The sequence below is a fragment of the Haliotis rubra genome, unplaced genomic scaffold (genome assembly GCF_003918875.1).
Source record: "Haliotis rubra isolate DU_JTF1 unplaced genomic scaffold, ASM391887v1 Scf650, whole genome shotgun sequence".
Taxonomy (NCBI): Eukaryota; Metazoa; Mollusca; class Gastropoda; order Lepetellida; family Haliotidae; genus Haliotis; species Haliotis rubra.
In genome coordinates, this window is record NW_025767358.1 from 459,424 (window position 1) to 487,203 (window position 27,780).

The 27,780-nt window shown below is 40.0% G+C and overlaps 2 protein-coding genes across 3 annotated transcripts; both read left to right on the top strand.

Annotated features, from left to right (window-relative positions):
• On the top strand, window positions 1-27,774 carry LOC124257178 (beta-agarase-like). Of its 2 annotated transcripts, none has more exons than XM_046691200.1 (3): window positions 1-246; window positions 987-1,131; window positions 26,298-27,774. In XM_046691200.1, the coding sequence occupies exons 1-3, from the start codon at window positions 19-21 to the stop codon at window positions 27,752-27,754; spliced, it is 1,830 nt and encodes a 609-aa protein (XP_046547156.1). In that variant the 5' UTR covers window positions 1-18; the 3' UTR covers window positions 27,755-27,774. The 2 variants fall into 2 exon arrangements, with proteins under 2 accessions (XP_046547156.1, XP_046547155.1); XM_046691199.1 differs by lacking the exon at window positions 26,298-27,774 and adding an exon at window positions 4,226-5,704.
• Window positions 15,214-18,075, top strand: LOC124257177 (beta-porphyranase A-like). Its single transcript, XM_046691197.1, has 3 exons — window positions 15,214-15,498; window positions 16,088-16,232; window positions 16,604-18,075. The coding sequence occupies exons 1-3, from the start codon at window positions 15,262-15,264 to the stop codon at window positions 18,058-18,060; spliced, it is 1,839 nt and encodes a 612-aa protein (XP_046547153.1). The 5' UTR covers window positions 15,214-15,261; the 3' UTR covers window positions 18,061-18,075.
• Window positions 27,775-27,780: the final 6 nt, after the last annotated feature.

Below are 27,780 nucleotides of genomic sequence, written 5' to 3' on the forward strand. Positions count from 1 at the left end.
ACTTACATTCAGGCCAGAATGTTGCTTATCACGCTTGTGTCTGCACTGCTGTTCCGCCAGGGACTCTCGGACACCACAGTCACCATCTACAACGAGTGGCTCTCCCAGGGTGGACGGGTCCATTATGAAGCTGACCGTTGGAATAAACATAATGGTCTGACCAGAAGCAATCTGATTTCAAAGTGTAAAGCTATTGGAACTGCGAGTGGGCGCTGGATTAACAGAGACATAGACCTGTTCAGAAATGTAGGTATCGCCTTTTTGTTAAGTTGGTACACTCGTAGTTTGTTGTTAGTGGGTTTCTTAAGGATGTTCGCTGGTCACGTTTTCAACTACTGCTGTGCAACTCAAACAGCCGTATTCGGCTAAGATTAACGACAACCACAATAAATAATACTCACTAATAATTTTATTCTGATTGAGTCTATAAGTGTAACTATCGACTCCTTACATCTCATTGAATACAATAAACACGTACAAATCGATAGCTAATACTTATTGCACGACTGCCGCAAAGCAAAATATCTCAAGAAAACCAACAGTACCCCCTGCTTTTCTGGGCTGTTTTTGCAAAGACAAACGTCATAATTTAAAAATACACCAATTAGAAAAAAATATTAAGACTATTTATATTACCAGCGAACATCCTTAAGCAAAACTACCCGTGAAGATCAGAGTTAGAATTGATATGCAGTAACCCCTGCTTGTCGATCTGCGCAATTGGGAACCGATGACATGTGTCAACCAAGTCAGCCGAGCCTGGCCACCCGATCCCGTTAGTCGCCTCTGAGGATACGCATGGGTTACTGAAGACCAATATTATACCCGGAACTTCACGGGTTCATCTGAAATGACTATTTCCAGATGTGGGCCCCACTGTGACTGATCATGAATTACACGTTTTTATCCCACTGTTGCCTCAGTCTGCTAAAATACACTGATAAAAAGCTGAACCTGATTTCCAAGATTTATGGTTCGGGTTTCAGTGGCACCAGAGCCCAAGTCACCATGGTTACCCAGATCCACACTACCTCCAAGACCACGCGCAACAGACGAAAGCATGGAACTACTGGATGGAAGAGGTGCATGGCTATGGCAGTCAAATCGACAATATGGTGTGGGAAACAAAAAGTAATTATCCCCCAAAAGAGTAAATTGTGCAAATATACTAGCAACATAAAGAAACATTGCATTGTCAAAATATTATCCCAGTTGATAAGTACGATAACTATGTCAAAGGTACATATAAACTGTAATGTAGGGATCATGAGACCATAACAAGTCGGGAGAATTTCAATTGAAAAGTCAATCACAATGACGTCACGAGTCCACAAGCGGGACAGGGGTCAAACGACCATGTCACAAGCTCAATAACGGGTATGTCCACCATCACCATTGAGAACAGCAGTGCATCGACGACGCATAGAGCCTATCAAACGTGCATAGAAGGCTTGTGGGATGTCACGCCAGATTCTCTCAAGGTCTGTTGCAAGGTCAAGGACGTTATCTGGCGGATGAGGAAGACGGCGTAGACGTCGATCCATCTCGTCCCAAACATGCTCTATCAGGGAGAGATCCGGTGAATTTGCAGGCCAAGGCAGTAAGTCAACGTTGTGGTGTTTCAAGAAATCCATAGCAACCCTTGCCGTATGAGGGCGGGCATTGTCCTGTTGGAATGTTAACCCAGGGCCATGACGTTGCAGAAAAGGAATTGCCACAGGTCGAAGAATCGGATCCCTGTAGCCCACACCAGTTAAGTTGCCCTGAACAATCACCAAAGGAGTTCTTTGGCGTGCTGTTGTTCACCCCACATCATCACGGAACCACCACCAAAGCGATTCCTCTCCAAGACACAGGCCTGTGCATAACGTTCTCCCACGCGTCTATAGGCACGTTGACGTCCATCACTATGGGAAATGTTAAACCTGGACTCATTTTTAAAAACAACATTTCTCCACAAAAACAAGGGTCTGCAGACATGATTTCGGCACCTCATTCGGCGAGCTTGTCGGTGACGTTGTGTCAGGATAGGCCGTATGGCGGGACGTCGTGGTCTGATCCCGTGATGACGTAAACGTTGTCGAACTGTGTTGGGGTGGATACGGCGTCATCCTGGGAAATTTGCAGCCACTTGTCGTTGAGACATTCCCCCCACGGACCATCCCAATTGCCTCATGACGTTGTGCAGACGTGAGCCTTGGCATGCTTTGCGTTTCAATAGCTGTTTAATTTTTTTGAACGATCGCAAGTGCAGGGGTTGAGCTTTCCAAAGTGACAGTATTGTGTGGCATTCATTTGCTCTGTTTCTCTTTCCCGGAATGCACGTGCAACAACGCATTGCACGTCTCAAGGACGAACCCACTGACGTCACGGAACGTGGCATGTGCATGCATGTTGGATACATGTCACTAACCTCTGAGTTTAACTCCTTATGTGTCTACACAGGTTTGATGAATTTAGTACTTGTATGCACAGTTTCTTTATGTGCCTAGTATATATTGAAGGAACCATAGTGCACACTTAATAACTTATACTCATACGTCCACGAACTGATGGTAAACTGTGGTATTAATTCCTGTTTGTGATCCTTGAAGGAATATTTACTTTGGCGACATGTCATCAACCACGAAAATATCTACCACAGTAACCATTGAATCAATTTTCTCAGTTAAACCGTCATCATCTGTGGTCAATTACGATATATGTGATTTGACATTAATAGTTTGTCGTTTTAAAATGGTATTCCTTCCCAAGCTTCCCATCCTTTTTACGATGTTGTTGTCTACACCAGAGGATGTCCTCGTTTGTCATCCCTATGTGCGGTGGGGGTTACGTTGTGAAGGTCACCATCACTTTATTTAATATACTATAAACTATTCCCAGAAATTATTGCGAAAGTTGTTTCGGCAAATCTAATACGAGTATATAAACTATAGAAGTTTTACTTAAATTGATATGTTGAGATATGATTCTCGTACAGTCTAAGTGTCTTTTCAGTACTTTGTGAGACCTCCTTGCCCTGCTATACACGACTGAATGCGCCTAGGTACACTGTCGATCAAAGTTTGTAAGAAATCGTGTGACAGCGTATCCCAGTATTCGACCACTTCTTTCTTCATACCCTCAATATTTTTAAGCCTTTTTTGATTCATTCTGTCCTTCATTGGTCCCCACGCATTCTCATTAGGTTTAAGATCTGGGCTGTAGCTGGGCCAGTCTAAAACCTGAACATTTTCGTCCGAGAACCACTGTCTTGTGTAGCCCGCAGTGTGCTTTGGGTCGTTATCATGCTGGAAAATTCAATTATTTTCATACAGTGTTCGGGCCTTTGGAAGGAGGTGATCATTTAAGATCAACATATCGTTCTCCACAACGGCGACACTCCATGTGATGATATCCCACCCCACATGTGAAATTTCAGGCTATGTTTTGGGCGTTGGTAGATAGGTTTCACGGTATCTTTTGTCTAAACTTTCACACAGTTAAAAAAAAGCCAGACAGAACTTTCATCAGAAAATAAAACATTTCGTGAGCCCTACACCAGTTTTAACGTCTTTCTTCGTGTGCATCTTTCATCAATTGTGAGGGAATTTCGCGCTTTTTCACCCAGTTAAATCTTTGTAATTCTTGTCTAAGGATTTCATTAGATACCGAGGACTTCCTCTATTAATAGTTTCATTCATGAATTCTAAACGATTTTTAATTTCCCCCCTACTCTCAATCTGACCAAGTCGCCGGCGATCCGTAGTACTGAACTTCCTTTGCCTCCCTGCCTCTGTATTGTGCTCAATCCCAACTCCTGACTGAATATTCTTCAAAGTTCTGTATACTTTAGACAGAGGAATGTCATGTCTGTCAGCTAACTCTGTTCCATTAGTCACATCCCTTTCAAAATCATCTAGGACCAGCTTTCTTGTCTCTTGTGCTGTCAAATCTGCCGTGTCAACAATTGAAGCCGTCTGCTACACCAGGGCAGATAACTCTTGATGTAGTAAGGTTCAATCTTAAACCTACAAGAGTTGCTTCCCATGTTGAGTACCTTACCACGTAAAGCTTTATTATCAGTATCAGGAAACAAAGATTTTCTCAATAATTTCTGGGAAAACTGTATGTAAACCTATATAGACATGCACATTTGTAACATAACGATAGATTTTATTGTGTGTTCCTTTGCGTTTTAGAGATTTTGAGTTTATTTATTAATTCCCATTTTTGTCCTAAACAGGTCAGTTCTGGCCCAGCTGGATTGATAAGTCGCATCATCAGGGTAAATTCCCCAACAACCTCGACGCAGTCGGAGAGTTTATGTCACTCATGGTTGAGAGCGCCAAGGACTACTCCAAAGGACACATACCTAAAATATTTGAGGTCATCAACGAACCTGAGGTAGAACACTATATTGATGAACAAACCCTTCTAGATTTACATAAGATAGTAGCCCAGAAGCTGAAATCCAGGTTTGGAATGAAGGTTGGAGGACCAACGTACACTGGCTATACCATCCTGAAATCAGATCTTAACAACTTTGGCATTTGGAAAAGGACAGCGAGGTTTTTGGACATGTCTCTTGATCACTTGGACTTCTTCTCTTTCCATGCCTACAATCACATCTATGTATCTGGTGGAAGTCATAGGTTCAGTGGCATCAACGAAGCTCGTCTTGTTGGTGGTATTGACCTAATAGAAAATTACTCCCATCTGAAGAAAGGAAAAAAGGTTCCGCTCATTATTAGTGAGTATGGCAGAGGTGGTGTACACGGGATAGATCAGTGGGCACCCAGTAGTTTACTCGACTTTCAGACCATTTACCAACCAAATGGCTTCATGTTTACTTATCTGCACCTGAGGGAGTTTATTGACAGGGCTATAGTTTTTATTCTTGCAAACGAACAGCACTCCGGTCACACCAGTCTCAACTGGTCCTTGTTTACACAAGATGGTCATCCAACACAAATGGTCAAATTCTTTCAGTTTTGGCATAATTTCTATTATGATCAGAAATTCCTCAAGACTGGAAGTAAATTCGATGGAGTTGAGCGAGTAGTCTCCCCTCTTGCTCTGGCAAACCCACACAACAAAGAGGTGGTAGTTCTTCTCCACAACTATGGCACTGCCTGGCAGAATGTGAAGCTGGACTTCCACGGCGGGTGGATCAAACCTACAACTGGAGAATCAACTTGTGTCCGGTTCCAAAACGGTAAGCCAGCAATGAACTCCAATGTCCACTTCGACACTACCAAGAACCATGGAAATGTTGGCCTTCCTGGAGAGTCAACATGTTTCTACAAGTTTAAAACCAACTACAACTTTGGAGGCGTCCGCACCAACAACGAGAACACCTACTATGGCAAGAACATGGTCATCCCCATCGTCAATGGGCATGTCTATCAGACAACGATCAATCTGCCCAGCTCTGGCTACCATACATCTCATCTTAGAGTGGGAGTTAGTCGTTCTAAAAACGCCAATGCAAAACCGTTGAAAGTTGAGCTCAATGGATACACCCTATCCTCAACCTACACGCTGTTTGACGCCGACAAGGTTGAAGCATCTACCAAATGGGAGGTGTGGGAGTACTGGGTACCAACGGATCACGTCAAATCGACTAACACCATCAGTATGACCTTTGCTGGAAATGGCGGTCATGTGTCGTCTGTGGCGCTGATTGTAGGGAAGCTTCAATAAAGGAAATTGTCGCCATCAAGACCTTTTTTTGTTTAATGTTTTAAAGTAGACAAGGAATAATATTATTAGAAAATATTTGCATAGACATATTTTTATTCATGTTAATATGTATTTTCAAGTAGCGCCTACTACGGATACAAAAACATGATTTGATTGCTTTTATCATTCAATTGTATACCTAATGTTATATTGTATTATTTCATTTGAATTCAATATAAGTTCACAATAATATTGTACTTCATGCATGGCGAATTGGTGCTATAGGGCACGAATACCAGGTATCCTGAATGTTGGGTAAACCAAAAGGTGTAGTGCTATAACAAGTATGGGTTGGGTTGCAAGGAGAACAGAAATCGTCATTCAATATCATCTCATTGCCTTAATTACTCTCCGGAAGATTAAAATCTGCTCCCGTTATCACCTACCAGAATAAAAATTGAATAAGGCTGCCTGGCTGAAAGCAAGGCCTCTCCTGCAAAAGGTGTGACCATGGGAGGTTAGTATTGGCAAGTCTGGAGTAGATTAAGCTCGCCAGGTGTCTTCGCAAACTTGTTTCCCGACAATATCTCTCCAAAGGGCCATGACAGCTTTGGTCATTCTGACAGTTTTTTGGTTGGGACGTTTTTGCAAGGCTCGCTGTATCATCAAAGACGAGATGAAAGCAATTAAGACCCTTTGCAATCTGATTTGTGGCAAATGTACCTGCCAACTGCAGTTTTTAAGCAAAATCGGACGAATTCCTTTTAGCCTCTGGCGTTATTACGGACTGCAGAATGGTGTAAGATCCCTTCCAAGACATTCAACTGGGTCGTTTTAATGTATAAGTACACGTACATAATTCATACCCTGTTACATATTGTAGAGTGCACTTATATTAGTTCTGTAGCGTTCTTGCGACTGGCACTTAATTGACACATTGTATTGGCTTGATGATTTTAAACCAGAGCTGACTGTTTAGATAGCAATGACTTATAGGTGCGTGGTTATTTACTTACTTAATAATTCACTTCTCCTCTTTGGGAGCAATTACATAAATTCACCTCAGAAATGACCTCGATTCATTTGTCTTAAAACCAGAGCTGAGGTATATTTGACCTGGTCATAGATAAACATGAACACTCGTGAATCCCTGGAATAGTTCACTGATAGTAGTCGGTGACTGAAAGTAGAACGTTAATATTTCACGTGGATCGTCGTGGAGTGTTTGGTCCAAACTATGTATCATGGTGCCACGTTATTGACAGAATCTGACGTTCAACATTAACAAGCCCGGCTACCCCCTCACATATCAAGTTCATATTGTACTTTGATGCTCAGCTACATATTAAATATACATTGTACACATACGTACACGTAAAGACACAACATAACACCCTTCATTGACAAATGATATATTGTATACCTGACCTATCTAACCTACTCTAGGCGTAACACCAGGTCAGTTTCCAAAAGATACAGAAGTTCCCTGTCATTCTAAATATTAAAATTCACGGTTGAAATGGTCAAACAGGAAATCGCATTGTACGGCGTGAGTGTCATCAGGATTGGTACCATAATTTAGAGTGATATGTCTACAGGTGCACAGACACTATCATCAGTATCCACAGTTTCTCTAATCTCACCCGCGACACAGATAGCTGAACATTACCTACAGTTTGACAAAATAAAAATGCAGTTTTTATTTCTGGGAGAGACAGACGTGATTCACTACTGGACAAACTGAAATCCACACTCTGAGTGCATGGATTCTCGTCAAAACTGATAAACTACCGAAAAAGGAACTTACCAAAACTAATATGAAATAGCTCACTCAGACTGGGGAAAGTAAACATTAAATTGGTGCTCTTGGGTAGTAGCTATTTGAGAGTGAGTGAGTGAATGAGTTTAGTTTTACGCCGCACTCGGCAATATTCCAGCTATATGGAGGCGGCCTGTAAATAATCGAGTCTGGACCAGACAATCCAGTTATCAACAGCATGAGCATCGATCTGCGCAATTGGGAACCGATGACATGTGTCAACCAAGTCAGCGAGTCTGACCACACGATCCCGTTACGTCGCCTCTTACGACAGGCATGACTTACTGAAGGCCAATATTCTAACCCGGACTTTCACGGGTCAGCTATTGTAGAGATCTACCAGACTGCCGTCACACACTTGGTCAACACCATTCACATCATCTACTGCACATCTTCCGAATTCGATATATGAAAACTAAGGTTTATTTCGTGACAAGAGTGTACTGTTTAGTCATGTCTACAGCACCAAGCAGTCAGTCTTCGTTGATGCAGCTGAAAATTGCAGCTCCACCACAAGCATAATGATGGCCACAGCCATTGGTGGAGAAAAGGTCCTAGAGACACATCCAGATATGTTGCTGTTCACCTCCACACAAACATGAAAGGATCAGAATTAAGCACAGTGAAACCCCGATAAATAAACTATTGATAAGTGGTAACCCCGGATAAGTAAACCTTTTTTCTCCGGTCTCGGCAATAGCCTTCATTATTTATCATTATTTCATTTTGGATAAGTAAAATCGAATAAGTGGCAATTTCGTTTAAGTAATCCTTTCTCCGTGGTCCCTTCAGACATTTTACAACAGAAATATCATCGAATGAGAGCAGGACAAAAGCCACCCTGACAACAAGTGTAGAAGTGAGCACAGCTCACATACCCCTGCTTCCCACTTTGGGACATGGAAATGACTGATATTGATATATATATAATGTGACAAGGATCAGCAGCTCACAAGACTTTCTCCTTGACTCTACTAAACTTTATATACATGTTTAATAATAGTTTTGCCATGTACTGATTACAGTAATAATTTATGGAAACACTATTTTTTTGTGTTTTCCGTGGAAACCTGACATACAATTGACTTGACTGTCTCATGTTGCACACAATAAAGTGGACGTAGATGAAGATTGTTACTGACTCTCATGTTGCACACAATGAAGTGGACGTAGATGAAGATTGTTACTGACTCTCATGTTGCACACAATGAAGTGGACGTAGATGAATATTGTTACTGACTCTCATTTTAAAGTGAAAAGTTAACATCACACTTTGAATAATCACATTTTGCAAATAAATAGCACATGGCACATCTGTGGGTCATGATTAACTTGTGTATTAAGCTTGGTGAACCTAGCATGTATACTTTCGGTGATATGCTGTGGCCGGGTAACCATCAAATACATTTTGCACCAAGTCGTGTTTCCCTTGAAACAACAACAAAACAAATTCTGAAAATAATTTTGCAAAAGGCACATCAATGAGTAATGATTAATATGTGTGTGAAGTTTGTTGAACCTAGCATGTAAACTTCAAGACATATGCTCCGTACAAAACCATCAAACGCATTTGGCACTAAGTCGTGTTTCCATGGAAACAGCAAAAAAAATTTAAAAATTCAGACAAAAAATTAAAATAGCAAAAGGCACATCAATGGGTTATGATTAACATGATTGTGAAGTTTGGTGAACCTAGCATGTAAACTTTAAGAGACATGCTCCGGACAAAACTATCAAACACATTTGGCATTAAGTCGTGTTTCCATGGAAACAGCAAAAAACCTAAATTCTGAAAAACTTTAAAATAGCAAAAGGCACACCAATGGGTAATGATTAACATGTGTGTGCAGTTTGGTAAACCTTGCATGTAAACTTTAAGAGATATGCTTCGGGCAAAATCATCAAACACATTTGGCACTAAGTCGTGTTTCCCTGGAAACAGCAAAAAGACAAAATTCTGAAAAAACTTTAAAATAGCAAAAGGCACATTATTGGGTTATGATTAACATGTGTGTGAAGTTTGGTGAACTTTGCATGTAAACTTTAAGACATATGCTTCGGGCAAAATCATCAAACACATTTGGCACTAAGTCGTGTTTCCCTGGAAACAGCAAAAAGACAAAATTCTGAAAAAACTTTAAAATAGCAAAGATCAATGGGTTATGATTAACATGTGTGTGAAGTTTGGTGAACTTTGCATGTAAACTTTAAGACATATGCTTCGGACAAAACCATCAAAAACATTTGGCACTAAGTCGTGTTTCCATGGAAACAGCAAAAAATCAAAATTCTGAAAAAACTTTAAAATAGCAAAAGGCACATCAATGGGTAACGACTAACATGTGTGTGAAGTTTGTAAACTTTAAGAGATATGCTACGGACAGCGTTTCGGGACGGAAGGACGGACGGATGGACGGACGGATTGACGGACGGAAAGACGGACGGATGGACGGAAGGACGGAGGGGGTATAAACCCGTTACTTCGTAGCGGGGGTATAAAACCACCCGGACAAAAGCCACCTGGACAAATGCCACCAAGGACAAAAGCCATCCATTTTTACCATTAAAGAAAGGTCAATTACCACCCTTATTGACTTTTATGTTGATTTTGGTGTAAAATTATGTTTATAATACTCTAGTTCTTTGTCCCACCAAGGTGGTTAAGTGACATCATATAGTTGTGACTTGACGTAATGGATACTTTTTCTTCATAACACTAGTAGCTGACTGATATATACATGTACTATCTTTTATACACTTTAAAGTAGTATCTAATGATAAATAAATTCAATTATAACTGGCAAATAATAGGTAAACATTATCCACTCTACCATATGCAACAAACACTAAATACAAAATGTAAAAATTATCACCAAACACTCCACTCAAAAAACAAAATAAAATGCTTTACTCCAAAACATACCTAACAAATAAAGTTAACATTATAATAATAAATAAATTCAATTATAGCTGGTAAATAATAGGAAAACGTTAGCCACTCTACCAAATTCAACAAACACTAAATAAAAAATGTAAAAATTATCACCAAATACGCCGAATTGATTTTTGCCATAACCAGACTAAGACTAGCAAATTGCAATCTTAATCACTATCTACACAAAATCAACCTTCATCCAAAGGGCAAATGTATCACTTGTCAAATTCCAGAAACAATAGCCGACACTATCGTTTACTGCTCAAAATATAATAAACAAAGAACCCCATTTACCAATGCTTTAAAACAGTACCTCAACAATGCTAACTCTTCTGATCTCAAGCACATTCTAACAAATCCCAAATTAATTCAAAAGAGTTCTCTCTTTTTTATCAACTTCCTTTTTTTAACCTTTTATATGTTTATCATTATTCACATAATAAATATGTTTTTAAACATGGGTCGGTTGAAAAAATACAATAATAATAACAATAACCATTTACTACACTACATCTATATTAAATTCCAAATCTCTATTACTCTTTACCTATTTCAATTTTTTTTTTAATTTTTAATTCTCAAATTTCCTAATTCAAATTTGTTTTTAATACTCAGTTGTTGTTTTGGGTTTTGTTGAGTAGTAACACCTCTCTTTCAAGATTTCTGTTTTTTGTTCCCCCTCATTTCTTAATAAGTGTACTACCCTGTCGCCGAAATATCTTAGTTGTGCGTGCGACGTTAAATAAAGCAAATAACTAATAAACTGACCATTTCGCTTCCAATATGCACAACCAAGTTGAATATGTTTCATCGCAGGAAGGAGTATGAAAGCAATATTAATAAAAGTGTGAATGAAAAATGAAAAAAGATGAGAATGAAAGTAATAATGAAAGTGTGAAAATGAAAATGAATTATCATGCAAATACATCTGGGAAACATGATATTGTGTTGGTGGTTTTAATTTTATTTGGGTGGCATTTGTCTGGGTGGCATTTGTCCTAGTCGGCTTTTGTCCGGGTGGCTTTTGTCCGGGTGGCATTTGTCCTAGACCTCATCGAATAAGTGGCAACATCGGACCTGTCCTTGTGGATTCACTCAGCAGTAATTAACGTGTCTCACCTCGCATCAGCCACATGGGTTGTTAACGAGCCGACTAATTAGTCTCTTCCTGCATGTTGGTTATTGTCACAATTAATCCTAATCCATGTCAAGTGTGCCATACACTGGATATAGTGGATCTAAGTAGAGGGGCAAGTTCAAACAGAGCGCCGCGATTGATCACATCTCTTGAGTTTTTATAAAATTGTGGAGTAGGGTTTTTATACGAAATAGAATTACCACACTGCTGTTGCTGTTGCTGTTTTAGTTGACTTATTTTCCGTGTGATATTTTCGTGAAACTTTTAGTGTAACCCGATAGTTAAACGACAGTGTGATGTTGATTTGCTGTTCAAATTCGTGAAATCATAACAGGTGATATTACATGTACATGTATATAAAATGGTTTTTAATGATGAATGTTGATATTAAAAATGAATCAAATTTGTATTTATATATTTATGTTCTTTATTTTGATCTGCATATAAATTAATGAATGGTCCCGATGAGCGGGGCAGGTTGTCTTGATACAATGGGGATACGATGTCTATTTACTTTACTTGGAAATGTGATATAACTTGCTTGGATGGATAAGTGGCAATACGGATAAGTAGCAACTTTTAAAATGATCCTTTGGAGGTTTACTTATCCGGGTTTCACTGAGCATGTCATAATAAGTCAAGCTGTTTCTCAAATTCCAAAAACAGTTAGGTTTGACACCTCAGACCAAAGACTGAGATATTTGAAACCCAGACTAATCTTAAGGACGTGAGTCAAGTTCACACTCTCATCATAGTTTGTAAACTTTGCTAAGAAAGTTACGTTTGTTACGTATGTAGCAGTGTTATTCACTGTGTAACAATGTTCCAAGAATAATACATTGTACATATCTGTGGTCAGTGAGGTGCGGTGTGCTGTATTTAGTCTTGTGCTACTTTTAGACAGAGTTCTGGAAAGTACTACCGAGTACTATAACCCTATGGGCTTCCACATCTTCTGGAGTAGTTTCGTAGTCATAGTAGTTTTCTCATCTCACATTGCATCTAGAGTTACAGTCCCTACCTCTCATCTCACATTGCATCTACAGTTACAGTCCCTAGTATGGTGATCTACCTTCAACCCTTGGCAATCTACAGCCTGTTTTGTATAGTATTGTCTTCTGGCCTATAAATATTTTAGTATTTTCTACCTTCATTGGCAATCTATAACTGTGGTATTCTAGACTAGTTGTTTTACTGTCCTTCGTTGACAGACTTTTCATAATTTACATATATTTGTGGTGAATATAAGACTTGTTTTAGTCACGGTATGACTGAAATACTGCCCATGTGACTTAAAATGTTACCTCACTTACTCTGAAGTAACAAGAAGACCAGCACTTGCTTGAAGATCATTCCTTCGCTGGGTACTCAGACTATTTGGGGAAACTTAACCATTGTTCCAGTGAGGTGAATATTAACAATTCTGTATTTATTTCTATAAGCACTGCGTAAGTTTTATATTGCCTGTGAACTTGTACTGAAAACATTATTTTCGTCTGTACTAAAAGCAGAAAGTCAGCGCTCGGAGATAAGGAGATCAAGGACATTTTATAAAGAAGAACGGGTTGGCTTGAAGCCAGGATACTACAAGAAGTTGACTGGCACTACAAGAAATACATTTGTCCAGGTAAGCGGAATAAAACACGCTAAAAACACGTGTATGCCAAAAGACAGATGAGATAATCTTGAAAGTAGCAGCCTTGAACCCTGTGAAGAATGGCTTGAACAGTGAACTGTCAACAGTTTTATTGCTATTCTGTCTATCGGGGTTTTCGTCCGCTTTGATGCCTTAGCACGAGTTTGCACTTTTACATAGAGTTACATACAAAATAGTAACTCTATCATCTATTTGAAAGACTATTTGAGTGGGTAAATGAGATATGTTTTAGTCCAATCGGCAGTATTTAGCCATATCATGACTAAAACAAGCTATACATTCACGACAAAGGCAGTTACATTATAACATAGAAACATGTCGACGGAGGACAGTAACCCAGCTAGAATGTCCATCAACAGAAGTTAACACCAGCATTTATCGCTACAATTTGACATCTATCACAACAATACAATAAAAATGCTCTCTTGATCGCCAGAAACTGAAAGTAGATACCTGGGACCATAGGGTTTACATTAACATGCTACCTGCATGGCCCCTAGCTACATTTGACTGTTTAAAAATGCACAGATGATATGTGCATTTTTCAAACAATTTTCATCCTGATTGTCGTCTTTATTGAGTTGAATATTATATACTGTAAGCCATTAAAAACATAATTGGTATTTGTTGTCCTGAAACTCACAAAAGTTCTATTGAAGATTTTTGCCTGCGATACAGAGGATGTAGGGATAAAAGGCTGTTATTCTGGCCCATTTCGAGTTCGAGTCCCGGAGCATTCCTCTCACATGAACTTTGATACTTAAACCTGAACCTGTGACATTTCTCGTAAACACAACCACATTCATGAAACACGTTGTGCACATGCATTACTTGCACCAGGGCCCTGTAAAAGCACAAGGAATTGTGGAACTCAATCACTTTGAGAAAATGCCACACTTGACACAAGACGAATGGAATCAGGTTATCGGTATGGTCAGCCAAGGTGCTTCAGATGTGATGATTGCCAGGCACTTTAATGTGCATTCATCCACTGTAAGTCGACTCAGACAACGATCGGGCTACCGGAAGTGTTACTGATCGTCCGCGACCTGGTGCACCACCTGTGATAACAGCTCAACAAAACCGCAATATCCGAGTTTCACACTTGCGAAATCGGTTCCAAACAGCTGATGATGAGGCAAGGAGGACAATTGGGTCAAGTCAACGTCATTTCAGCGCCCAAAAGCTGCAAGGACGCCTTGCTGCCTTCAACATCCGGTGTCGTCACCCGTACCGTGGTCCAACCTTCTTGCATCGCCACAGACTTGCCAGTCAGCGATGGGCAGCAAATGGGGCCAATCTTGGCAACAGGCCTAGGACATGGCCAGATGTCATTTTGTCAGATGAATCCAGGTTTAACTTACCCTGTGCAGATGGACGTCCACAGACTTATCGACGTAAAGGAGAAAGACTTGCGCCAAACTGTGTCCTTGAGCATGATCGTTTTCGAGGGTGTCATGATCAGACCACAGACCATCAGAGGCTGCAGACCATCCAACAGCTGTTCCTGAGAAATGTGTGTCTTTCAATGCCCCAAAGACTGCGAGCATGTCTTGCATCGCACGGTGGACACACACGATATTGACTGCAAGTGACCCCTCCTTTGTTTGATGTCGTTGTTGCGTCACTGATGTTGTTGTTGACTGGACATTTTCAGATGAAATTATTCACAGATGTTCACTTAAAACATATCTGCCAGTTAGGTTTATATATGTTGAAATTGGTGTGAGTAAAGAAAGTATGAATGTCAAATTGCGTTTTTAATGGCTTACAGTATATATTAAAAAACAAAAGGCGATTATTTCTCTGCAGATTTAAAATCATCTGTAAATTGAACCTAACCATAAAATAACCGCATAGACTTTTTTGTCTGGTCTCATTAATCGGTTATCAACCTATCCCAAACAAACTGTATCCAGTGTATTTTACCTTGACAAAATATACACTAGATAAAACTTCACCGGGTTATATTCCACGTGCTCGCTTCGCATACAGATTACTATCCAATATAAACAGCACCATACTCGTTTCCTGCACCTTTAATCACCATGGTACTGATATTGGTCTTCCTGAACTCTTTGCTATGGAATGGAGTGTATCTAGACGCTACAGTCACCATCTACAACGAGTGGCTCTCTCAGGGTGGACGTGTCCATTATGAAGCTGACAGATGGACCAAACATAATGGGCTTGACCGCGCAAACCTTATTCCATACTGTAAAGCTGTTGGATCCCCAACCGGACGATGGATGAACAGGGACTTGAATGATCATCTCTTTGGAAATGTAGGTATAAAGTGAAAAGGACATTAGCAAGTACATCCACACTCCAAAAATAGAGGATATTGCTTATTTTCGTGTAGATTAACGCACTGTAAACTATAGAAAGTGCCCACTATGACGTCACAACCGCGAGGTCACAATCGCCGCTCTACTGAATGTGTAAGCCCTGGTATTGGGACCAGGAGAGTTGTTTGTTGATCTTTAGTTAGCAGTGATATTACGTGTACTTTGTGTGACTGTTTAATGTATTTCAAAATGTCTGTATAACATTTATCTCCTTTAAGATATAAGACTTGGCCTTCATTTGGTGTAGGCATAACAAAACAAATCATGCATTGTGGAATGGGACAAGCACATCTATATATTTACAGGGTGCACAACCACAGCAGCTGTAAAATATCACTTCGCCAACGTAAAGCGATAATGCATTTGCATGAGATTCACACACGCACGCACACGCACGCACGCACGCACACACACGCACATAAGGGCAAATAACGCTGCACATTTGGTCACTGGCTATCCATAACCCGATGGTGCCTTTCGTATATTTGCTGGAAGTAGAATTTTATGATCCGCGGTGTTTCCACAGTGGCCCCAGGATCCCCATCACCATGGTTACCCGGATCCCCACTACCTAGAGAACCACGCCCTCCAATCAAAGATGTTCAGTTACTACATGGAACAAGTGCATGGCTATGGAAGTGAAATTAAGAACATTATTTGGGACTTAAAAGGTATGTGTATTGATAGTTTCTTCTTCTGTTCAGTGATAGGTCAGCTGAATATATATACACATGCTCGGTGCAGTGGAGTAGCCCCGTTTTTGAAGCGTTTTTCCGTCAGGCCGAAGACCCGGGTTCAATTGCCAACATGTGTACACTGTGTGAAGCCTGTTTCTGGTGTCCGCTGCCGTGATATTACTAGAATATTGTTTACAGCGGGGCAAAGACCTGACTCACGCACTCGCTCACTCGGTTACAATCAAACTTATCTGAGGACATTCTTCCGTGGAAGAGTCACAAGGTGACAGTAAATGCTCGTAAACACAATACCGTATACACAATGCTTAAAATGACGTCTTATGATAATATGCACTTCTGTACAGGTTTGAGCTGGCCTGACTGGATGGACAAATCTCACCATGAAGGGAAATTCCCCAACAACCTCGATGCTGCGGGTGAATTTGTGTCACTTATGGTCCAGAGTGCTAAAGACTACAGCGGGGGTCATATCCCTCACATATTGGAAGTCATCAATGAACCAGAGGTGTCTAATTTCATTGGACTGCAGTCAATTATTGATTTCCACAAGGTTGTTGGTCAGAAGCTGAAGTCCAGGTTCGGAATGCAAGTAGCAGGACCAACGTACACCAGTTATAGCATAGTCAAATCCGACCTCCACAATTTTGGTATGTGGAATAAAACAGCAGTTTTTCTGGACATGTCTCTTGACCACCTGGACTTTTTCTCCTTCCATGCCTACAACGATCTGTATGTCTCTGGCGGAAAGTTTCGCTTCACTGGCATTAACGAAGCTCGTCTGGTAGGTGGTGTAGACATGATAGAAAATTACTCTCATCTTAAAAAAGGTAAAAAGGTTCCTTTAGTTATCAGTGAATATGGAAGAGGTGGCGTGACTGGTCTTGATCTGAACCTTCACAACAGTATCATAGACTTTGCTACAACTTACCTACCTAGCGGTTTCATGTTTACCTTCCTCAATCTGAGAGAGTTTCTCGACAGGACCGTGATCTTTATGCTTTCGAATGAGCAGTACGGTAGCCAAACTAGTCTTAACTGGTCCATATTTACCAAAGATGGACGCGAGACTACAATGGCCAAATTCTTCAAATTTTGGCACAGCTTTCATTATGATCAGAAGTTTCTCAAGGTGTCAAGCCCATACACAGGATGGGAGAGATCTGTTTCGCCATTAGCTTTGGCCGACCCTCACAAAAAGGAGTTGGTAGTTCTTCTCCACAACTATGGCACTGCCTGGCAGAATGTGAAGCTGGACTTCCACGGTGGATGGATCAACCTTACAACTGGAGAATCAACATGTATCCAGTACAAAAATGGAAACACAGAAATGCATACCAATGTCCACTTTGACACTACAAAGTACAATGGAAATCTAGGTCTCCCGGGTCAGGCAACTTGTTTTTATAAATTCAAAACAAATTACAACTTTGATGGTTTACGTACCAACAATGAGAACACCTACTATGGAAAAGACATGGTCATTCCCATCAACAACGGCCATGCTCAGACAACCATCTCCTTACCAAGTTCAGGTTATCATACATCACATCTTCGAGTAGGCGTCAGTCGTGACAAAAATGCCAGCGGAAAACCACACATTGTCGTGTTCAATGGATATACCCTACCCTCAACCTTCACATTGTTCGACTCCGACAAAGTGCAGTCAACAACTAAATGGGAAGTATGGGAGTTCTGGGTACCAGCTGATAAACTCAAAGCAACTAACACGATTACCATGAACTTTGATGGAAATGGTGGCCACGTGTCATCAGTGGCGCTTGTTGTAGGCAAACTGGAATGAAATCTTTTCATATTTTGTTGTGTTTTGCTTAGTATGTTATTTTGTGGATTTGGTACTTGAAGATCAGGGTTAGAATTGATCTTCAGTAACCCATGCTTGTCGTAAGAGGTGACTAACGGGATCAGTTGGTCAAGCTCGCTGACTTGGTTGACACATATCATCGTATCCCAATTGCGTAGATTGATGATCATGCTGTTGATCACTGGATAGTCCAGACTCGATTTTTACAAACCGCCGCCATATAGCTACACTCACTCACTTGAATAGGGAGCTGTTTGTAATGTCTGTTCGTAGATATAACGTTAAGAAATGTCTGGTGATGTACTACTAAGCAGAGAACTACGACCGACAATCAAATAGGAACTGATAATGTGATTCCCAGCAGATCCGTGTGTTTATATATACTGAAGAGTGTCATACCCACATGTGCTTGTCTACAGATATAATGAAAGAAAGTTACCACACAAAAATAAATGATATATGATGAGTATATATTTTGTTCTCGGACACACAGCGTTTGCGCTGAGGATTACATTAGACCCACTTGGCTATGGCTTAAGGATTTCATTATTGGCGTAAGGCTTTTATCCTTGTTCGGAAAATCAATGTCTACATTTCCTGTAATGTTTTTTTTCATATAGTTTTTCACAAACTAGTAATGATAATAATCCTAATAATGTGTGTACTTCTTTTACTGACGTGTTTACCGCAGTCAATGAGTCACTGTGCAATATAGCCAAAGCTGCAAGAAGGTACACTAGTGTAATATCGCTGTAAAATATTACACTGCAGTATCTTCCACGGGCGAGTAATAACAACAAATACACATTCACTGCTGGGTGAGCAAATTCAATTTTGAACAAAGTCACTTGCCTAAGGTTACGCTACATGACTTACAAGCCCTGCGTTGTGGAGCTCCAGGAGTCCAGTGGCCAAACATGCTCTCCATACATGGACTCGTGTGTGTACTCTTTGATAAGGAATACATTTAGACTATAAAAAGCTGTCAACAGTGGACACTTAATCAACAGGAGAATCACATAGTTAGAATTATAACTAGCATGCTATCATAAACAAAGATCTCACTGTGAAGAATTTCGAAGGATATAACATCATAACAGACTATGGATCGCAAGCAAACACCTTACCATAGACAATAGGGACAATAGGGGCAGTTCCTTTGTTAACTGCATGATGATTTAATTCCTCACTTCAGTTAGCCAAACATTAAAAGAACACGTATTCTGCTCTTGAAACAATAAAAAAGTTATTTTATAGTAAAGTCTCGCATACCCTCCCAAAAATTTGAAAATGCTTTTATAAATGTTCATAACATGTTGAAGTTTGGGGGTGTTGAGATCCTGACATTGTGTGCATGTCATAAACATGTTTAGTCAAAACAATCAAAGGGTTTGTTCCTTTTGCGACTTAAACACAAACGCTAGGCACATTCAGAGCTCAACATTGAGCGTATGTCTCATGCGATAACACAGTTGATAAAATATATTAATATTATAACATCCTTGAAGGTTATATGAATCCATTTGGTCAATCAGGTGTATCCGACATACAAATACGAACTCGATGTCGCGCATGGATAGCTGGTCACAGTACACTGCAGGTGGTATTCTTTTACATGCGTTTCAAGTATATCAAGTATATCAAGCATAACAAGCATGTCATGAGCCGTGCCTTTGCACTTGTTTACATCGGATTCGAATCTGCTTTTAGTAAATATTTAATATGGATGTGGAAAAGGTTTTGTCACTTCATCTTTAGAAATCATAATAAAATCAAGTTGTATCTGAAGAGTATGATGCTCGCGTGATAGATTTGCTTTATGTAGAGGTTTAATGAAGCATTTATATGGGAAACATATGCCTTTCGTGCATTTTCTCAAAACACACTCACATACATTGAGTGAGTGAGTGAGTTAAAATTTTACATCGCATAGGCAATATTATTGTCATATAGCGATGAAAACAAGGTAATCAATTTTTAATATCTGTCGAAAAAAGGACAGTAAACGAACTAGACTATCACAGACATAAATATATATATATATATATGTATTTAAAACTAGTAATTAAATCTAAAATACTTTAACTATAGAGGACGATACAATATAAAGCCAGGCTATAGATCGCCAACAACTGAAGGTAGATCACCATACTAGGGACCATGGGGACTTACAGTACTTTTGCTACCTGCATGGACCCTAGCTGGATTTACATCATCCCTACAGCAGCTGGCGATTGTAGGAACTAATTAGCCAAACATTAAAAGAACAAAAATACTACGTTTTAAAAATCTGGTAAGTTTAAAACTAGCTTTGAAAGTGTTGGGACTTATGTATCCCCACAGGAGACACACATTGAGAAGGGGATCTCAAGATCCAAGAATCTTTAGTCAGTATACAAGGCACCTTGCCCAGAGTACGTGTGTTTATAAATGTAAGCTATTTTCAAATGGCACCCACTTTAAAAAATAATTGTATACATTTCTGCAGAAAAAAATAAGACCGCACAAAAACCCAGAACTGTGTTTAAATGGAACACCAGACAAAGTTGTAAATGAAGCCAATTTCTTCTGAATTCTTACTCTCATTTTAACTTTCTTGCCACGTAGTATATACCTTAAAGCTAAATGCCCGAAGGCACTCGATTTGTTGACTCGAGTTGTTTCAATTCAAAATGGGGAAGGGACTAGACTACCTTCCTACACTTATATAGATCACTGATCCGCTCAAAATATAGATTACAGCTCCATCGTATACGGTAGAACTTGCAAAAGCAACCTTCATCTACTTGATTTTGTCCACAATTAATGTCAGAGACTTTGTCTTGTGTCTTTTCGAACATCTCATGTTGTTAGTCTTTACGTCGAGGCTGATGAGCCATCAACATCGCGGTATGAATTATTTTTACAAAATATCACAAAACTATATGCTAATGAATCGCATCCTTCATCCAACTACTGTGTTTTAATCCTCTAAATGGAGATCTGAGCAATGAGAAATCTTATCTTATTCCACCTCTATGAATAGGATTTCCTTTCTGCTGAAGACATTGAGCTAGAAAATATATCTCCTTTCCACATTTTTCTCCTCCTTGTCATTTGGTAGAACTAACACATACCACATTTAGGAACTCTGGACCCTAGGCCGCCTTGTCCAGGGGCGATTATTTACAGACCGCTGTCATTTTGGAGGAATATGTTTGAGTGCAGGTTTAAAAATACAAACAAACAAAACATGTCTTGATGTGACAGGAACGTTGTTTTATGAGGCTTCCATCCCAACTAAGTCACACAACTACTCACCCAGGTGTTGATAGATACAGTCTTTCTACATCTGTGCAAGAACATAAACACCATCAGTAAATATATTGAATGTGTATCTTTATACAACACAGACTGAACAAGTCCCACAAGAACGTCCCTCACGCTTTGTCCGAAGGATATCTCCTAAACTATTCGTGATAGCTTAACTAAACTTGGTACACATGTCAACCATGATCCCTAGATGTGCCTTTTGGGGGTTAGACCCCGATATGAATTTTATTTTCTGCTGTTTCCATGGAAACATGACTTAGGCTGTGACTATGAGGATGTTATGAGGATGTCATCTTGTCCGGAGCAGATCTTCCAAAGTATACATGCAAGCTTCATCAAAGTTAGTACATATGTCAAGTATGATCTATAGATGTGCCTTTTGGGGTTTAGACCCAGATATGAATTTTATTTTTGCGGTTTGATTGGAAATGTGACTTTCCATGGAGGCTGTGGCTATGAGGATGTCATCTTGTCCAGAACAGAACTTTAAAACCGTTGAATATTTCTTCACCAAACTTGGCACATAGATACGTCTGGTGATATACTGGTGCCTTTTAGTAGTTTTGGATTTCTGAATAAAACATATTTTGTGTTTCCATGGCAACAAGTTTGACTTTGACTGAAATTGGTGGTAGAGCTCTTTTCAGGAGCAGAACTTAAAAAACCTTTCAATTGACCATAGTCACAGACTTGGTTGACACATATCATTGCATCCCATTTGTGTAGATCGATGCTCATGCTGTTGATCACTGGGTTATCTGGTCCAGATTCTATTATTAACAGACCGCTGGAATATTGCCGAGTGTGGCATAAAACTAAACTCACTCACTGCTATATACACACCAAAACATTTGACATAGTCGTAACTAACTGACATATACATGAAGAGTATTTTGCCATTGCGGAGGATATTGATGACTTATTCTGCTTGATACGATATATATATGCGACATCAATTAAACTTCCACATATAGTGCAGACACAACATTTGAATTTTGGAGAATATAAATAACTTTGGAATTATTTTGTGAGATCAAATTGTCCAGCCATAGGAATATCAAGATATGCTACCCTTAGCTGGTATCCCTGCTTGCTCTCAAAATATAGTATGACCAGACATTATTGAGAATTTTAGGAATATGTTTAATTGGATTTCTAGTATAAACAACTTTGACCAGCTATCAAGTGCTTGGTTTCATTCAAGAGAGACAACTCTGTTTATCCTTTTTCACTAGTTTGTGAAGAGTTATCCCCCTTTGTTTACTTGCTAGGAGATGACATTTTCAGTGATCCTCAGTATGGATGATTTAGAGAAGAGGAAGTTGATTTTAGAGTATCATAACAAGGACATCAGATCAGCTAAAGTGATTTCAAGTAGAACAGGCATCCCGTTGTCCACTGTTTAGCGTGTTTTGAAAAATATTGCAAATGGATATGGCATTGAGCACCAGGGAGGCGCAGGTAGGCCTGACTGTCGGTGACAGGAGGCGGCTTGGTATTCTTGTTTCTAAAAACAAACGAAGGAGTTTAGAAAACTTAAGGCTGGATATGATTGATTGAGGAACTGTGGCTGTCTGTAAGGAGACAATTAGAACTGAGCTGCATGCAATGGGTTGGCAGAAAAGTCGAGGAATTCAATCACCGATCATGAAACCTGAACAAAAGGAGCGAAGGTTGAACTGGTGCTTACAGCATAGAAATATTAACTGGGACAATGTGATTTTCTCAGATGAAAGTTCTGTGTGGCTGTTTCCTAATACACTGAAATTCTGGACCAAACAAACTGAAAAACCTTTGTATCAGCGCCCAAAGTACAGTCCGAAATTGAACGTGTGGGGTGGCATATCTGTGTTAGGGGCAACGCCCCTGTGTGTATTTGAAGGGAATATGAACAGTGAGCAGTACACAGATATTCTCGAGGGACATTTACTTCCATCTGCTCCATTCTATGGAAATGTTTGGATTTTCCAGCAGGACAACGACCCAAAACATCGTTCAAAGCATTCACAGGCCTGGCTTCAGACCCAAAATATGACATTATTAGATGCACACAATTAAAGCAGTAATGTGTGATAAGAACCTTTGTTCATGTTGTGAAATTCCAAAAATGATCCCTCTGCAGATTTGTTTAGTCTCTAAAATGAAGAAAGTATCAGGCCTCTTTTGCATTATGTTGTTGTTGTTTTTAACTATGAACTTTTTTACAGTAAAATAATATACATTTCATTTCAGAGATTAGTTGTTAGTCTAGACTGTCAATAGCTCTGACAGCCAAGCATGGTTGTACACTTGGCCCGGTCTTGTAAAGTCATAGTTGGCGGTCGCGCAATTTCGAACTAGAACTGGTTCTTGAACGTATGCTTGTAACCGGAAATAGGGTACCGGTAGTAAAATGGGCCAGGCCTCGCATAAGTTGGCGCGCACCGGGACCATGCTTAATAGTAGCGCCTCGCGAAAGTGAGTGCGATAAAGATCAATTACCATGCGTCATTCGATGATGATTTGCTTCAAGTGAATTTACTCACATCAAGTGATTGTCTTTAGTCCAATAAAATTTGCAGATTTCAGGTGTATAATTTTCAAAGATGTTCTCTTGCCCGTGAGTTTATAGGGAATGCGCTTTGCGTATTGCCTTAATCGACACGAGTAGAAATCTTCAAATATGAAGGGATTGGTCCTATGTGGCCCTTTAAAGATATTTCTTTATTCTTAGCATAACTAAAGTGCAATGTCCAGATAAGGCTTATATCTTTCTAAACTAAGCAGTCGTCACTGTTGGCCACGGATACTGAGGCGCCGCTATTTCAATAGGGAATTCATCCGGTGTTAACATTTCCACGAACATTCTTTGATTGCTGCGGAATTATGGAGTCCATGGAAATATTTCATATGTTACCCACAGATAACGCTACGTAAATAGCTTGCATTGCCATCCAATCATTTTTAACCTTACATATACACACCCAACCTGTCATGTCTATGTGTATTGAACATATGCTACTTCACACAGATTCAGATATATATAACCATCCCATGTAATCTGACTTACATTCAGGCCAGAATGTTGCTTATCACGCTTGTGTCTGCATTGCTGTTCCACCAGGGACTCTCGGACACCACAGTCACAATCTACAACGAGTGGCTCTCCCAGGGTGGACGGGTCCATTATGAAGCTGACCGTTGGAATAAACATAATGGTCTGACCAGAAGCAATCTGATTTCAAAGTGTAAAGCTATTGGAACTGCGAGTGGGCGCTGGATTAACAGAGACATAGACCTGTTCAGAAATGTATGTATTGCTTTTGTGTCAAGTTATCCCTTAAGTGCTTTATAATCGTAGGTAATTGTGTGTTTAGTATTTCTTTAGCTATGCAATCAGCATCTTAGCCAACAGCGTCTATATTCCTGATATTAGTTCCTTTGAAGACACAGGGGTTGTTCAGAAACGTATGTGTCGCTTTTGTAAAACGGAAGTGTCTCGTGGATGTGAATTATAACTTACCATTTGTAGAAGTGGTTCTCTTTTCAATTATTGGTCTCGGTCTTGTGCTGTATGTTTTAATTCAACCGCGTGAAACAAACTGCATTTATTACGATCTAACATAAGTAGTCCATTGAGTTCGATATAACCGATATAATAGTCACTTGGGTTTGAAAGAGAACGTTTAGTTTTTCTTTGCCAAGACAATTAACATACTAGCCCTAAAAGTCCATATTCTTCATATAATCTACGGTGAAGACACAAGACATGTTTAAAAATGTATGTATCGCTTGTGTCAACCTTAGTTCGTTATAATCGTAGATTCTTCTTACTGGGTTTGAAAGAGAACGTTTAGCATTTCGTGAGCAAGACACTACTACTACTACTACGACGACGACCATGACGACTCCTCTGGCAATCGATTATGTGTAGGTCTCTTGTTTTTATGTGTGTGGAAGCGATAAGGCGAAACATTGAACCATGATGGGCACTGCCTTCTGCATATATGCTCATCGTTACATCGTCCCTCGCCATTTGAAGTTTTTTTTTGGTTTTCTAAACTGTGATCAAAACTTTAACTGGCTTATTCAACAGCAAAAACGATGACATGACGCATTGTGTCCTGCTGAGGTTTGAATCCCAGCTACCATTGATAATGTTAGCTCAGATATTAACTTAATCTAATCACATGAAATATTAGTTCGAGGTATGATATTATGTACTGGACAAGCCCGACAATATATCGACATCAAGATGAACCTGATTTCCAAGATTTATGGTTTGGGTTTCAGTGGCATCAGAGCCCAAGTCACCATGGTTACCCAGATCCAAACTACCTCCAAGACCACACTCAACAGACGAAAGCATGGAACTACTGGATGGAACAGGTCAATGGCTATGGAAGTCAAATCGACAATATGGTCTGGGAAACGAAAAGTAATTACATGCTTTTGGAAATGGTGCGCCTTCCCATGTCCCCCCAACCTTTTTGCCATTGTCTACCTTCATGTATGTCAAAGATGAGGAGGTAAAATTGTAAGGACACTGTCACTTTATTTAAGATAATCTATGTCTAACTAACTTACTGGTATTATAAAGTAGCAGCTGAGATTGATAGTGGTAAGTACGGAACATTAACTGTAATTTAGATCTGACATTATCCTTGATCGTGGTGTATTTGTTATTTTATGGCAAGATTTGAATACAAGTGCTTGGTAACATCTCAAGGGACGATGTAAATCCAGTTTACAGGCATTATTGAGAGAGTTGTTTCGGCAAATATCTGATACATGTATAGAAACTGTAAAAGTTTGACTTAAATGAATAAAATTGAGATATGATTCTCTTAGATTCCAAGTGTCTTTTCAGTACTTTGTGAGACTTCCTTGTTTGCTTATTGATGTCTATGTTTTGTCATGAACAGGTCAGTACTGGCCCAGCTGGATAGATAAGTCGCATCATCAGGGTAAATTCCCCAACAACCTCGACGCAGTGGGAGAGTTTATGTCACTCATGGTCCAGAGCGCCAAAGACTACTCCAAAGGACACATGCCTAAAATATTTGAGGTCATCAACGAACCTGAGGTAGAACACTATATTGATGAACAAACCCTTCTAGATTTGCATAAAATAGTAGCCCAGAAGCTGAAATCCAGGTTTGGAATGAAGGTTGGAGGACCAACGTACACTGGCTATACCATCCTGAAATCAGATATTAACAACTTTAGCATTTGGAAAAGGACAGCGAGGTTTTTGGACATGTCTCTTGATCACTTGGACTTCTTCTCTTTCCACGGCTACAATCACATCTATGTATCTGGTGGAAGTCATAGGTACAGTGGCATCAACGAAGCCCGTCTTGTTGGTGGCATTGACATGATAGAAAATTACTCCCATCTGAAGAAAGGACGAAACGTTCCGATCATTATTAGCGAGTATGGCAGAGGTGGCGTACACGGGATAGATCAGTGGGCACCCAGTAGTTTACTCGACTTTCAGACCATTTACCAACCAAATGGCTTCATGTTTACTTATCTGCACCTGAGGGAGTTCATGGACAGGGCTATAGTTTTTATTCTTGCAAATGAACAATATGCTGGTCATACCAGTCTCAACTGGTCCTTGTTTACACAAGATGGTCATCCTACACAAATGGTTAAATTCTTTCAGTTTTGGCATAATTTCTATTATGATCAGAAATTCCTCAAAACTGGAAGTAAATTCGATGGAGTTGAGCGAGTAGTCTCCCCTCTTGCTCTGGCAAACCCAAACAACAAAGAGGTGGTAGTTCTTCTCCACAATTATGGCCCTTCATGGCAGAATGTGAAACTGGACTTCGACGGCGGATGGATCAAACCTACAACTGGAGAATCAACATGTGTCCAGTTCCAAAACGGTAAGCCAGCAATGAACTCCAATGTCCACTTCGACACAACCAAGAACCATGGTAATGTTGGCCTACCTGGGGAGTCAACATGTTTCTATAAGTTTAAAACCAACTACAACTTTGGAGGCGTCCGCACCAACAACGAGAACACCTACTATGGCAAGAACATGGTCATCCCCATCAGCAATGGACATGCGCAGACAACCATCCAGCTACCTAGCTCTGGCTACCATACATCTCATCTTAGAGTGGGAGTTAGTCGTTCTAAAAGCGCCAACGCAAAACCACTGAAAGTTGAATTCAATGGATACAACCTACCCGCAACTTACATGTTGTTTGACGCCGACAAAGTTGAAGCAACTACAAAATGGGAGGTGTGGGAGTACTGGGTACCAACTGATCACGTCAAGTCGACTAACACCATCAGCATGACCTTTGCTGGAAATGGCGGCCACGTGACGTCAGTGGCGCTGGTTGTAGGGAAGCTTCAATAAAGGAAATTGTCGCCAAGTCAGCTCAG

Coding starts and splice junctions, on each gene's coding strand:
- LOC124257178 (XM_046691199.1), top strand. CDS start 19: ATGTTGCTTATCACGCTTGTGTCTGCACTGCTGTTCCGCCAGGGACTC. Junction 247..986: donor ACATAGACCTGTTCAGAAAT/GTAGGTATCGCC, acceptor TTCGGGTTTCAG/TGGCACCAGAGCCCAAGTCA. Junction 1,132..4,225: donor TATGGTGTGGGAAACAAAAA/GTAATTATCCCC, acceptor TGTCCTAAACAG/GTCAGTTCTGGCCCAGCTGG.
- LOC124257177 (XM_046691197.1), top strand. CDS start 15,262: ATGGTACTGATATTGGTCTTCCTGAACTCTTTGCTATGGAATGGAGTG. Junction 15,499..16,087: donor ATGATCATCTCTTTGGAAAT/GTAGGTATAAAG, acceptor GTGTTTCCACAG/TGGCCCCAGGATCCCCATCA. Junction 16,233..16,603: donor CATTATTTGGGACTTAAAAG/GTATGTGTATTG, acceptor ACTTCTGTACAG/GTTTGAGCTGGCCTGACTGG.